Source organism: Trachemys scripta, chromosome 7, assembly GCF_013100865.1.
Source record: "Trachemys scripta elegans isolate TJP31775 chromosome 7, CAS_Tse_1.0, whole genome shotgun sequence".
NCBI lineage: Eukaryota > Metazoa > Chordata > Testudines > Emydidae > Trachemys > Trachemys scripta.
Genome location: NC_048304.1, coordinates 4,450,652 through 4,465,923, shown reverse-complemented (window position 1 = coordinate 4,465,923; position 15,272 = coordinate 4,450,652). Strand labels below are relative to the sequence as shown.

Below are 15,272 nucleotides of genomic sequence, written 5' to 3'. Positions count from 1 at the left end.
TGTCAGTTGTCAGAGCTCCATTGAAGTCAATGATTTGACTGGAGCTATGACAGCTGGTGCCAGTTGAGGATTGGCCTGTGTGTTATGAACGCTGACCCACTGCATGGCTCAGCTCTAAAATACAGCTTAGAAGAAGCTTGCATCTGAAGAAGTGAGGTTCTTACCCACGAAAGCTTATGCTCCCTATACTTCTGTTAGTCTTAAAGGTGCCACAGGACCCTCTGTTACTTTTTACAGTGTTCAATGAGTATTTGGAGAAACATGGATTTGATGGGCAAATCTCCTGGATGGATACCGAACGAAGATGGCAGAGGGAAAGACTGCTCTTGTTTCAAATGGGTCTTAACATGATCTTAGAATTGTAAGTCTGCCTGCAATGAAAGATTCAGTAATCAGCCATTTAGAAACAGTTGACTTGGGATAGGTCTACACAGCAATAAAACACATGTCAACTGACTTGGGCTCCCAGAGCTCAGGCTGCAGGACTATAAAATTGCAGTATAGATGTTCTGTCTCAGGCTGGATCCCAGACTCTGAGATCCCACTAGGGAACCCACCAGGCTCTCATGAGAAGGGTGTGAGGAATAGCTAGTGATGTCCCAGGTTACAAAGACTTCTTATTTAATACATTTTGCACAAGTTCCAGAATAAAGACCCTAATATTATAAAATTCACCTGAAAAACTAAGACACAAATGTTTTTAGCCTGTAATCTATGTAACACTGGATTTCACAATGTGCCATTTGACAGTCACAGAAACTTACATTTAAAAGTGCTGCATTTCTTTTATAAGCTGCATCAGCTGCTTGTGTTTGCGATGTCTTTTCAGTCTTTTTGTCTCCTAGATGATTCTCCATCTGCTGTAGCAATACCAATCTCTGAGACAGTCTATAAAGGAAAATATTTTAATAAGGGGGCAGAACATTTTGCACAGTAGCTAGAAAAGAATAACCTTTTACCTTAACCAATTCTTTTGAAAGTATAGGCCTAATTATGCCAGTTTCAGTGTGGGTGTGCTGAGGGAGGAAGAAAGTACAGGCAGACTCTTCCCACTGTGTTCCCATGCAGTGAGGCAGACATAATGCTGCAATCAGCAGTCCTCATGCAGGAAGGAGGCTCACAAGCACTGAGTATCTCAGATGAGGTATGGCAGGATGGGTTGAGGGAGCATAGGCATGGCACCACCCCTGCAAGTGCTCAGAAGCCAACACTGGGAGGAGAATGAGTAATATATTTTCTGAAAGAAACATAGCAAGAGTCAAAGAGCTCCCTGCAGAGTCCCCAGAGACAATTATACTTCTTGTCCTATGGACCCAGCCACCTCCACTCAGGTGGTACTTGTGAGCCATCCTTACATGAGCCTTAGATTCTCAGATGTCTCATTTTAAACTAACTTATAAAACTCAACCCTGCCCACAAGTGCTAATCTAGATAGACTCTGTTGTCACATAAGTTAGTAAATGATGGATGCGGTATAAGATGCACGTGATCATAAAATTTTGCTTGTGTTGCAGACAGAGTACGCAACCATTTTGCAAACAGCTGAACGGAATTCACTCGATCTAGTTGCATTTACTTACACTAGATGTGAATGTGACCTATGATTTTCAGAACAATTATTCTTTGTCAGTTTTCCCAGTCTGCAGCAACAGTCCTGTGCTATACTAATGAAGAATTAACTAATTTGTTACGTATTCTGTTCAGCAAGAACTGGAAGATAAATATAAAGGAGCTAATCAAACAACGTACATCCAAGGTGTTTATGAAAAGGCAGGCACCAGAGGTCAGAATTTTATAATCAACTTGTAAATGGACATGATATTTATATTACTGTAGACCTGATATAGATAAAAACGTATTTTCCCACACAACATTTATTTTTTCATAGTTCTCATACCCTGAGAGCTTAACCCTAAACAAATCTAATAGCAGGGTGTATTACTTTTACTTTTACTGACTAGTTGTCAGAGTGTAGGCAAACTTTTCTAACTCATTTTAATAAGATACTCACTGTACAAGCTGCGTTTACAGTGAACTGAAGATGTATTGCTATTTTAGAAGTCAATGTGAAGAAAATACTATATTGAATTGAAACCACAAGTTGAGTTTTGGGTGGCAGACCCCAAGCTACTTGAATTGGAATTTAGCCAGCATACTGAGGTTAAAGGTCAGGTCCCCAGTTCTGCAGCTCATCTGGAAGACAACAGCATTGGCAGCACTGATCTCCCTTGTGGCAGGCTGGGATACTGATTCAGTAGTTTTCAAAGGAAGAGTGTCCTCTATCAAAACACCAACCTCTTTTTACAAGACCTAAATGTTCCGTGGAGGTCTCTCATCCACATACTCACCAGCCAGTCCTGTGTAGTTTGAGAGATTTGGGACGATCATAGCGCAAGTTGCTACAACATAGGCCACAATCCTGAAACAAATACTTACATCTTGTCATGTCGTCTAGCAAGCTGAACTTCTTGTGCTAAGTAGGATGCCATCTTTGATTCCTTAACTAACTGCCAACTTTACTCTATTAAAGAAAACAAAGTAAAGTTAAAATTATTCCTCCAAAGATATATATGAATACTTATCTTTTAAGTATTGAAGAATGTTGCATATTAGACAGACCTAATTGCATGCAGGGCACCTTCCTACCTGACTAAGCACCTTAAAAAAAAAAAAGTGAAATTGGAGCTGGGTACAATAAAACACTATATAGACAACAATACTACTGGATACTTTACTTGTTCAAAACACTGTATATACACATTACTAACTCATGATTACATCTCCTCTTGAATCTCATTAAACCCATTTTATGTACTGGAGAATGACAGCACAAGGGTTTGGTTTTCAGCTATGCAAACTAAATGTGTATAACATGCCTCTATTATAGAAAAATGCTCATGGAAACTGTGCATATACAAAGAACATTTAGATTAGCCATGAGAAAAGTTTAGAGACACTGGAAAAAAGACACATTCCTATTTAAACATATAGATAATTTAAAACAGTTGAATTATGGTAATTCATCTTATATAAATGTTATTTACTATGTTATCTAAAGATGAAGTGAAAACAGCACAATCCTGAGGCTGTATAAATCAGAGGTTGAAGAATTACACAAATGGTGGAATCTAAATCTTATTGTGGGGGTTATAATGAGACACCAAAAAACAACATCCATACTGTCTGCGCTGCATGGCGCTTAAAGACCCTATAACATTTTTTCCTCCACATAATAAAAGTTTACCCTTTTCTGTGGTCAGTTGTCTAACAAGCGCCACCTCAAAGGAGTCTGCATTACTCTAAAGTGCTTTGGGGTCCAGCAGAATGAAAGCTACTAGGGATACACAAAGTGATGAACACAATTGTCCGCAGCAGCTATCTGGGGAAATAAAAATATCCCGGCTCTCAACCAGCTAGAATAGGATGCGAGCAACCCCCCAAATGTGCACGCACACAGTATACGGCCATTTATCCACATAGCATGGGCAACGCGGACTTTATTCAGACAACTAGAGAAAAAGAGCCATTCGGCAGCGACACGCCAAGGGCCTGTCCTCCACCACACAAGCCTGGCGTGCGTGTGTGTCCTCTGCTCTGTTATTCAGGCCTCTGTATTATCTGACCCCCCTCCCCCTAACGTGAGCTCATAGGTGACAAGGGATTCAGATAATGGGATAAAAGGGAGTCACCCCATAGACACATGTTTTACCATGGGTGTAGCGGGGAGGGGGGGGGCAGGGAGCTGCTGCCCTCCCACATGGCCACCCTGAAGCCATTGCAGAATTGGCCTGACTGGAGCTGCCCCCCCCCCCCAGAAGTCCCACCAGGGCTCTGTATTTTCGGCTGTCCTCCTGAAGGACACCGAGGGCATCCACCTTGAACTTCGCGAGTGGACACCGGAGAGGGGGAAAACAGGCCAAATCACCCCCCCCCCGCCCCAGTGATAGCCATGAGCTACTGGCGGCGTTGGGGGTGCCCCTGCCAACGGCCAGGGAGCTGGTGCCGGCGCCTCCCCGCCCAGCCACGGACTCCTGGGCCCCGGCCTGCAAGGCCCCAGGCAGTGCTCTGAGAAGAGAGCGCCCGCGCCCAGCACAGCGATACGGGGCGGGGGGGGGGGAGCGACACGTCGAGCGCCTCAGGGCCCAGTGGGCGGGAAAGGCCGCAGGGCGGCGCTCGCGCTCGATCCGCCGCCGGGGGGGGCAGGGCGCGCGCACGAGACGGGGTGAGCGCCCCCGGGCTTCGGCACCTGCCGCTTCGCTCGCCTCCTCTGCGGCTCTACCACTGCGGGCGGGAGGAGGGGGGGCCACGGGATGTACCACTCCCCGCAGGGCCCATAGGCCGCCGCGCAGCGCCCCCTTCGGATCGTCCAGTCCCCGCGGCCAACTGTCCACTCACCGTGACGCTGCCGGCGCGGCACCATGGCGACGGCAGGAAAGGAGGGGGGCGCCGCTCCCTGCCATTGGTCCCTCCACCTCGGTGGGCGGGCTCAGGCCGTGGGCTGGGTCAGGCGCCTCCCCCCGCCTTCGCCGCCGTGATTGGAGGAGAGAGGGGGTCGGTAACCAATCACATGCGGGGGGCGGGTGGGTCACACGGGGCGATGGGGAAGGAGGGAATTTGAAGGTTCGAAGGTCCCTGTATCTCGCCCCGCCCCATGTCAGACCCCCCCCCTGCCCCCCCCCCGCCACACCCCCCCCCCCATTCCCTCCTGCTCCTCCCCCACTCAGTCCTGCCCAATGGCAGACCCCTCCTGCCCCCACCCCGTCAGTGAGATCCACCTCCCCATCAGTTACTCCTGCCCCTCTCCCTCCCCAGGGTAGGTGTCTAAATACACAAACCCAAACACCTGTGCCCTACTCCCTGCCCTTGCCCTTCCCTGCCCCCCTTCTCCAAGGCCCAGCCCCTCTCCCTCCATTGCTTGATCTCCCCCACCCTCACTCACTGGCAGGGGGTTGAGGTGCAGATGAAAGTCTGGGGGGGAGTTTGGATGCTGCAGGGGGCTCTAGGCTGGGGTACAGGAGGGGGTGTGGTGTGTGGGCTCTGGTCGGGCGGCACTTACCGCGGGTGGTTCCTGATTGGTGGACCAGTGGGGCTAAGGCAGGCTTCCTGCCTGCCCTGGCCCCGTGCTGCTCCCAGAAGTGGCCGGCCTGTCCGGCTCCTGGGCGGGGGGGAGGCAGGGGTCTCCGCTCGCTGCCCGGGCAGGAAGTGCGGCCAATGGGAGCTGCAGGGGCAGAGCCAGCCTTAGGCCTGCTGCGCCGCTGATTGGGAGCCACTGGAGGTAAGCGAGGTCAGGGGGCTCCACGTGCTGCTCCCGGAAGCGGCCAGTACCTGTGGCAGCCTTGGGGGCCTCCATGTGCTGCCCCTGCCTGCAGGCACAATCGCTGCAGCTCCCATTGGCCACAGTTCCCAGACAATGGGAGCTGCGGCGTCGGCACTCAGGGTGCAGGCAGCGAGCGGAGACCCCTGCCTCCACCCCGCTCAGGGGCCGCAGAGATGTGCTGCCCACTTCTGGGAGCAGCGCGGGACCAGGGAAGGCAGGGAACTTGCCTCACTCCTGCTGTGCCGCTGGACCTCTAGCCGCTAAAATCTCCCAGATCGGCTTTAGTAGCCTCCGGAGATTGAGCCCGATTCCAGGAGACTCCTGGCAAAACTGGAAGGGTTAGCAACCCTACCCCTCAGTCCTGGCCCCAGTCTGTCAGATCAACTCCTCATCATTCGCTCCTGTCCCCCCCCCTCCAGTGAGTCCTGCCCCTTGTCAGACCCCTTCTATTCCCTCAGTGAGACCCCTGTATCATTCGTTCCTCCCCCTGCCCAGTCAATCCTGCCCCATAGTCATGAGATCCACCCCATCATTCACTCCAGCCCCTGCCCTGCCTCATCCCCCAGTCAGTTTTGTTCTGCCCCATAGTCATTGAAATCTACCTCCACCAACCATTCTTGCCCTCCCCCAGTCCTGCCCCTCTCTCAGTCAGATCTAGCTCAGCCTTCACTCATGCCCCTCCCCCACTCAGTCCTGCCTCCAAGTCAGATGGACCTGCCCTTCCTCTCCCCGCAATAGACCAGCCTTCCTTGTAGGGTTGCCAATATTGGTTGGCTGTATTCCTGGAGATTTCACCACATGACATTCCTGGAGACTCCAGACTAGGGGTGGGCAAACTTTTTGGCCTGATGGCCATGTTGGGGAATAGAAATTGTATGGTGGGCCATGAATGCTCACAAAATTGGGGTTGGGTGTAGGAGGGGGTGCGGGCTCTGGGGTAGGGTTGGGGATGAGGAGTTTACGGTGTAGGAGGGTGCTCTGGGCTGGGACCGAGGGGTTCGGAGGGCGGGAGGTGGATCAGAGCTGGGGCAGGGGTGCGGGAAGGGGTGAAGGTTCCAGCTGTGGGGGTGTGATCTGTGGTGGGGCTGGGGCTGGGGAGTTTGGGGTGTAGGAGAGTGCTCTGGGCTGGGACCAAGGGGTTGGAGGGCGGGAGGGGAATCAGAGCTGGCGAAGGGGTGAAGGTTCTAGCTGGGGGTGCAGGCTCTGGGGTGGGGCTGGGGATGGGAGGTTTGGGGTGCAGGAGGGTGCTTTGTGCTGGGAGCGAGGGGTTTGGAGAGCAGGAGGGGGATCAGGGCAGGGGCTTGGGGTGGGGAGAGGCTCAGGGGTGCAGGCTGCGAGCAGTGCTTACCTCAAGCGGCTCCCGGAAGCAGTGGCATGTCCCTTCTCCGGCTCCTACGAATGGAGCGGCTCCTGACCCTTGGAGCAGGGCTATGCCACGGCTTCCGGGAGCTGCGTGGTGCAGCCCCTGTCCCAGCACCCCAGCTCGAGCTCCGGCCCGCGGGCCATAGTTTGCCCACCCCTGCTCCAGACCAGTCCTGGAGGCTTGGCAACCTTACTTCCTTGGCAGCTTGGGATCCCTGCAATCATGAGCATGTCTGTGGCTGGAGTTTTTTTGAACATAGGTGTGAAGTCAAGTCCTGACCATCAGAGGAGTGGGATTACCCCAGGGGGCTGCAAGGGAACTTTTAAATCTCAGCAGAATTCTTCACCCTGGGGCAGAGATGCTTTAAAAGCTGCCTTAAGCCACTCTGCTCCATCAGTCCCTAAATAGACTCTACAGCTGCTGATCCATAGTGAGGCTTCGCAAACTTTGTGGGCTTTGCAGTCTCAGAAGCCTCTGCCTGTTACAAAGGGGGATGGACCCCTTCAGAGCAGCATCATGTTTGCAATAGGACCCAGATCCCACAATTGGATCTACCAGTGTGGAGGCTTGTGCTGGGTGGAGCCTTACTGCGGCATCAGGGCCTCTGCAATACATGGATGTTCAAGCATGTCCCCTTCCCCAAGGTGGAGTCTCAGACTCCACTCACTTAGCTACAGTGCTATGGGAATGTGCCTGAGTTATACATATTTACTTGTGAAGCACACTGTGATTTATCTACACAAGATGCCAGCTTAAGTAATTCTGTACGTAACTATTCCATTATGGCCAAATTCTGAGTATGCACTTACAAGTTCCCCAGTGGGAGTGCATACATCTGAGGACAGAATTTGTCCCAAGATATTAAAATATATCTCTAACTAAATCATTACTGAGGCTGATCCAAATTCTATAGAATCCTAAGTTTGGCTATAAGAACAAGTAAGTTTTTAAAAGACAATGTAACCCACATTTCTTTTCATGCATATTTTGTTTTATTTCACAGACATAATAAAAACAATAAGACCTAATCCAACAACAATTTAAAAGCTTATTCATTTTTCATGACTGTTAGATTTATACACTTTTTCAGCTGAAAGTGATTTCCAGAGTTGGTCTTTACAATTGAGACAGCTTGTTTTCTCAGTGTCTTCTTATATGTGCTCTGAAGCCAGTCTTTAAGCTGTCTCATCACAAGCCTTTCTTACTGCAGAAGTTTTCTTTCTTATGTCTGCTTTGGTCTCTGTCTCTTTTCTGTTCTGTTCATTCAAATTCTGTTCTCTTCATGTAAGTAATTAAGTGAAGTTCTTTAAAGCCGTTGTTAATTTGCTCAAGTCTATTACAAAATTCTGGAGGAAGAGTAGTTAGAGCTTAGTTTAAACTGTTTTTTTCATTACTGTCACTTGCAATATGGAATTAGATGAAGACTCTTTTATAACATATTTGGGGGAGGAGGAAAGGCCCGATCAGTTCTCTTAAGTCAATGGCAAAACTCTCACTGAATTCAGTGAGAGAGCTGGATCTATCAGGCCCTACAAAATCTGCATCTTTTTCTGCTTTCAGCAATACCAGTTCTCTCCTTTAGGTGGCAGGGATCCTTCTCTGTTGTAGTGTTCAATGAATTTCAAAAAGAATGCTGACAATAGAACTTTGGTTTAAATAAGCCCAAAATGTCTTCTAATAGAATCAGAATAAATATGCCATTTATGGAAAGTATGCAAAAAGAATTTAAATTAAACCTATGGAGGCAATTCCCTTATGTTATCCAGTGCTTTAGTGTAACAACAGCAGAAACAAGATGGAAATAATAATTTCCTAATTATTACTTTGTAGTTGAGAAAAAAATGTCCGTTTATAGCAGATCAGAATCTACTTTCACATTTAGTATTTTTCTCTGTTACTTGAATTGGATGTTTATTATTAAAATGCTCTTTGTGAATCAAGGAACAACTTAGATCATATCTAAGCTTGTCAAGAATACAAGCTTTAAATTGTGAAGCAATTTATTGTAATGAGAGAAAAAAGAAAATTGTTAGTAACAAATACAAGTCCCAAATCCTCAAACTCTACTGAATGGGCAGATCCTTCCACCTGCAAAAAACCCCATTGAAGTCAATGAGGCTCCCACACAGGGATCTACACATTCTTTAAGGCCTCAATTCAACAAATACATTAAGCACTTAACTAACTTTAAGCACATGAGTAGTCCCAGTGACTATGCTTACTTAAAGTTATGTATCTGCTTAAGTACCTTTCTATGTCAGTGCCTAAATATAGCAGATTCTTTTGAATACTGTATATTGTCTTTTGTCTAAGCTTTCATTTATGCTTCATGGAGTCACATTGCTAAACATTCAAAATTTTTAAAAGATGTCATCAGGTTATATTTTTGCTGAAAGTTTGGCTTCTTTTCAGTTATACATTTTTCCCCAAGTGAATTTAATATTTATGGGAGGTACCAGTCTGACAGTCCTGAAACTGAAATCCTCCATGCATGGTCAGCAGCATTGCTAGCTTCTCCACCCATCAGTGTGTCTCAGCTTTTAGGGTGAGAGGGCGAGTCAGTCACTGGTCTCTCTGATGAGATTGCCAACAAGGGTGCAAATTGTGGGAATGGGATTTTGCTGTAGAACCACCTAATTTCACTGAACGCTGAAACTATATTTCAATCAGCGGATGTGTCTGAATTACTATTACTTTACTACAATTTGATATTTATCATTTTAATTTAATGGATCTGATGAACATATGAAAGTTTGTCAACTATGTGTCAAAGTGTGTTCATTTCTTGGATATATTGAATCTCAACAAACAGTTACTTTTGTTTTAGGTGAATACTTACTTGTATAAATAAAAAAAGATTGATTAAAATAGAATAATTTTTTAAAAATTGCGTACTTATAAGTTAGGCACTTACATCTATGGTAGCTCCAAGTAAGGCACTGACATCAGTATTTACTGCCTAGCCCAGCAGACACTACTGAGCGTATATGAGCACTACTCAGCAGATGTGCTGGTGTCATTGGAGTTTGCAGGATTGAGCCCTTAGGCATTGTGATCCAGTCCCCACTGAAGTCAGTGGGTGCTTACATATGGAATAAGGCGCTTAACTTTAGGCACCACCGTGGGAGCATTTTGGCCATAGGTTTTGTCTCCACTCACAGTTCTGTCTTAATGTAAAAACCTAAAAAGTGGACCATTAGAAGAGAAATTGGTTAAGTTTAACACTAGATGGCACTTAAACACAACTAACAAGGGCACAACAGTTTAAAATAATCGTAACACAAAAATAGTAAAATATACTGTTGTAACATGCAGTTAATTATAGTCTCAAAATGATGTCTTGGATTGATATTACTAAACAAACATGTATAAAATGTAATTACAAACAAATGAAATAAATAGCGTAGGGCCATAATCGTAAGATATGTTTTTTGCTTGTAATAATGGTACACGCCTGCATGCAGTTTATATAGCTAGTATTTTATTTTGTCAGTTTTACTAATATTTAGTGCAGTATAGTGCAGCTTTATGTGCTTTTATTTACCAGTACCAATTTATATCATCTTAGTTTTTGAATTTTTTTTTTTATGTATTTGGATTTTCAATAAGAGTTTTGCAAAGGAAAAATCACTATAAAATGTGTTTTATAAAAACCCAGTTTAAAATCTGTTTTAAATATTAATAAATATCTTAGGCATCTCTTTCACTGGTAGCTTTTATTTTTCCTTCCTCCTTTGCCCCTTTGGGGTTGTTCACTTCTGTCACTATAGTAGTTTTTAATATCTTGTTGGCTGCCAAAAATCTATCTGTCCATATGCATTTCTAAAGTGCTGTCACTTTTAAAATGTATCCGGCCTGTAGGACAATGTAGGAGCCATGGAATCCTATCATACCAGCTTGTGGCCATCATCTTGGATTCTGTCAGTGCTCCCCATCATCTGTTGGAGTGGATGAAGGTCTGTAGCAATTCAGCAACCTGGACAAGGACTGGCCCAAGGTTAGATGGATTATGTTGCAGTTTCTGACCAATAATAAGCAGGAGGCTGCTGTAGTTTACAACAAGGGCTGGGGATACAAGGAATGCCTACAGTGCAGGAGCAGAGTAATGAGGAAACAAATCCAGGAGGTGCAAGAACTGAATCCTTGCACCTGCACTTGTCCCTTGCTTTCCAGCACACAGAAAGCCATAACCTGGCACTTAATCTCAATGTTGGGAGGGTTCACATCACATTAAATTCAAGGTTAAGGATACTTGGCATTTTGTTTCAAGTAGAGATGTATTATTATATTATGAAAAGATTTCAGAGTAACAGCCGTGTTAGTCTGTATCCGCAAAAAGAAGAACAGGAGTACTTGTGGCACCTTAGAGACTAACAAATTTATTAAGCATAAGCTTTCGTGGACTACAGCCCACTTCTTCGGATGCATATAGAATGGAACATATATTGAGGAGATATATATACACACATACAGAGAGCATAAACAGGTGGGAGTTGTCTTACCAACTCTGAGAGGCCAATTAATTAAGAGAAAAAAAACTTTTGAAGTGATAATCAAGCTAGCCGAGTACAGACAGTTTGATAATAAGTGTGAGAGTACTTACANAACTGTCTGTACTGGGCTAGCTTGATTATCACTTCAAAGTTTTTTTTTCTCTTAATTAATTGGCCTCTCAGAGTTGGTAAGACAACTCCCACCTGTTTATGCTCTCTGTATGTGTGTATATATATCTCCTCAATATATGTTCCATTCTATATGCATCCGAAGAAGTGGGCTGTAGTCCACGAAAGCTTATGCTTAATAAATTTGTTAGTCTCTAAGGTGCCACAAGTACTCCTGTTCTTCTATTATGAAAAGAGAAATTCAGGCAGAACGTTAGGAAGACCTTTGACAGTGAATTTTTTTATGCTGTGTAATAGACTCCCAAGAGTGGTGGTGCAAATGGCTGGGAAATATAAACTAGACTGGACAAAGCACGAGACAGCCTATTGTCAGGCCAATTCTGTATTGTCAAGGGGACGTAATATCTGGCCTAGCAGGACTTTCTATCTTTTATTTCTATGAAGTAGCTAGCTCTATTTGAGGACTCAATGCAACCCCTGAGTAATAACATTAGGCCCATTTAGTCTTTAAAAGATGACTAAAAATCTACAGGCCTCAGTTGAATTTAACAGATGTACAGGTAGTAAAATGTTTTACAAGTAATTATAGAAAGTATTTACAGTAATTAACTTGGATTTAATCACTTCTCAGCATGTTAGGATTGTAAATTACAGATTTATTTCAAACAACTCCTGTTGCCTGTTTCCCCTAACCTGATCATAGGAAACATAATATAAACAAATACTTGGAAATTCTCCATTCTCTATTCATATTTTGAAGCATGTGGGATGGTGGTGATATTTAGCAAGCATCTTGCAAATAATGCTCAGCTTACCACTCTGGGCTAAATACTGCTTACTTTATGCCTGCAGGTAGTTAGTTTCATTGCATCCTGCAAGAGTAGCCACATGAATAAGACAAGCAGAAGTGACCCTTTGATTAAAATTGCCCACAAACTTCATTGATTCATAGATTCATAGATTCTAGGACTGGAAGGGACCTCGAGAGGTCATCGAGTCCAGTTCCCTGCCCGCATGGCAGGACCAAATACTGTCTAGACCATCCCTGATAGATGTTTATCTAACCTACTCTTAAATATCTCTAGAGATGGAGATTCCACAACCTCCCTAGGCAATTTATTCCAGTGTTTAACCACCCTGACAGTTAGGAACTTTTTCCTAATGTCCAACCTAAACCTCCCTTGCTGCAGTTTAAGCCCATTGCTTCTTGTTCTATCCTTAGAGGCTAAGGTGAACAAGTTTTCTCCCTCCTCCTTATGACACCCTTTTAGATACCTGAAAACTGCTATCATGTCCCCTCTCAGTCTTCTCTTTTCCAAACTAAACAAACCCAATTCTTTCAGCCTTCCTTCATAGGTCATGTTCTCAAGACCTTTAATCATTCTTGTTGCTCTTCTCTGGACCCTTTCCAATTTCTCCACATCTTTCTTGAAATGCGGTGCCCAGAACTGGACACAATACTCCAGCTGAGGCCTAAACAGAGCAGAGTAGAGCGGAAGAATGACTTCTCGTGTCTGGCTCATAACACACCTGTTAATACATCCCAGAATCATGTTTGCTTTTTTTGCAACAGCATCACACTGTTGACTCATATTTAGCTTGTGGTCCACTATAACCCCTAGATCCCTTTCTGCCGTACTCCTTCCTAGACAGTCTCTTCCCATTCTGTATGTGTGAAACTGATTTTTTTTCCTAAGTGGAGCACTTTGCATTTGTCTTTGTTAAACTTCATCCTGTTTAACTCAGACCATTCTCCAATTTGTCCTGATGCTTTGGTCTATTTTTTGTATGAGAAAGCTAATATGCTCACATACACTTTGAATAGCTACAATAAGACCCAGATTTTAATATGCATGATGGGTAAGGTACTACTCCACATAGAATAGGATTATACCCAACATGAGTAAGAGTATTACAGTCTGGCCAAGAGTAACATTTAACCATTATGGAATTATGACACACAGAAACAGAAAGTACTTGGTATTTTTAAAATATGCAAATATGTGGCTCTTCTGCTGTCCACTGTTAATAGCTTGACTTTTACTGTAAGTGGATCTAGAAAAAATAACATTTTCACAATTCTGGTGTGATCTAGTTCGAAGCAGAATTCTCAGCTACTCCAGCTTCCATCTCTAGTTCTTATCTGTACAATCCTGACCAGGAATGCTCTCTATTTCAGATGCCAATTTAGTTTTTGAATGTTTTTATTAGGAATTTTTTCAATCACTGAAAGAAATTACAGAGGCAACAGAGTTTCTCTTATTGTATAACACATTGACAACAAAAGTAACTGAGCTTGCAAAAAAAAGTTAGCCTCCAATAAGCCTTTTGACTAGGTTGTTCTCATGAGAGTTCAGTTTTTCATTTTAACCAAAAAATGCCTCTTTTTAAAGGCAGGTCAGTCAGTCTTCCTAGAAAAGTTTAATAAATGACTTTTCCCCTTACCAAACTTAGTCTTTTGTTGAATTATTTGAGTTCCCATTAAAGCTTCACAAAAATGTGCCTTTTATTATATTTCCTCTAATAGATTTCTCAGACTTATACCTATAATAAATTTGTCAGTTTAGCTTCATTGAATTCTGGACTCCTAGATCCTGCCATAGCAGATTATAAATCTAAGCATTTCTAAGACCTTTCAAGTAGTTTTACCTCTTCTTTAAACACACTTTATGTACTCAGCAATTCAGTAGAACTAACCTGTCAGAGTGATTCTTCTGAGTTACTTCTTTCTGGGATAGTCTAGTGGTTTGAGCAGGGGAGTTAGAAAACCTGGGTTCTATTCCTACCTCTGCCACTGGCTTACTGCATAGCCAGTGACAAATCATTTATGCTAGCATTTTAAAAAGTTTCTTCTAATTAGAGATGCCCAACTTGAGACACTTAAGCAACTAAATAACTTTAAGGTTCTGGACCTAACTCCCACTGACTAAGACAAAGAGCAAAAACCAAACCCACAATATCTCACTTGTAGTGTGTCCCAGTATTAATTTCAATGGGAGTTAGGCACCTAAAGACTTTTCTGAATCACCCCCAGTGTTTGTCCTCTTCTCTTCTTTTTAAGTCTGCCTCTAGATTGTAAGCTCTTCAGGACAAAGACTTTAGCTTTATCATTTGACTGTACATCAATATGCCCATTTATAGGACTAAGTAATATATAGCAATATAATACAGCAAAAATACACATTGTATGACAAAGAATTCTGTCATGTTGTATTGTAGGTAGGAACAAGGAGAAGAGAGAGGCAGCTGTGGATTTAACAAGAAAGAGGATTTTATTAAAGCTTGTCTGCGCAACTTCCAAGTTTAGTGAATCCTACAGATAATGCTTTCAGTGCCTTACAATCTCCTCTCCTTTAGCTTCAGAAACACTTGAAAAGCCCAGTGAGATCTAACCATACATTTTAACTGGAGGACAGAGTGGACTCCCTGAACCTCTCTGCCTGCTGAGAGAATTATTTTCTTGGCTCTCTGTTAGCCTACAATATGCTTCTTTTTAGTTATTCATTGTAGGCTTGATTTTTCTTCCTTATTCTCTTTGACTCCAACCTTGGCCTAGTTCTTCTGCTTATTCTCCTTGACTCTAGACTGGACCTTTTCCTTCTTGTTGGCTTTAATCCAGGCTTCATAAGGTTGTTGTTGGTTTTTTTCCCCCTCTTTGACTTTATTTTGCTTGTCTCTCTTTTTCTGGGTTTAAAACAAATTACTAAAGAAAAAACAAACAAAGTATTTTCTTTCAGCCTGGCTGGGCCATGCACCGTATAACAGGCCTTTGTCCTCCTGGACCCCATCCCTATAATTGGTTTGCAGCTATGTTATCTTGGTTGCAACTGATCAGCAGGAGTCTCTCTGGACTGCTTTAACTTTTCTGTGCATCGGGCAGTGCTTTGTGTCAAGCTGGCCCACAGTCCTTTAGAAGAGTTGGTCTGCTGGCCTCACTTGTGACAGACCCTTATGACTGATGGTAGGATTG

The 15,272-nt window shown here is 44.2% G+C and overlaps 1 protein-coding gene across 5 annotated transcripts in view; it reads right to left on the bottom strand.

Moving 5' to 3' along the window:
* The window catches only part of C7H3orf14 (chromosome 7 C3orf14 homolog), a 17,237-nt gene extending 12,754 nt beyond the window's left edge, over positions 1 to 4,483 (bottom strand). Inside the window, exons 1-4 of one of the 5 annotated variants that reach the window (XM_034776961.1) lie at positions 4,247 to 4,378; positions 3,245 to 3,379; positions 2,437 to 2,521; positions 765 to 888 (exon numbers count right to left, since the gene is read on the bottom strand). In XM_034776961.1, coding sequence (XP_034632852.1) covers positions 765 to 888; positions 2,437 to 2,489 — 177 coding nt within the window. In that variant the 5' untranslated portion in view covers positions 2,490 to 2,521; positions 3,245 to 3,379; positions 4,247 to 4,378. The other 4 variants (XM_034776963.1, XM_034776962.1, XM_034776960.1 and 1 more) reach the window with 4 other exon arrangements.
* Between the last annotated feature and the right edge of the window lie 10,789 nt (positions 4,484 to 15,272).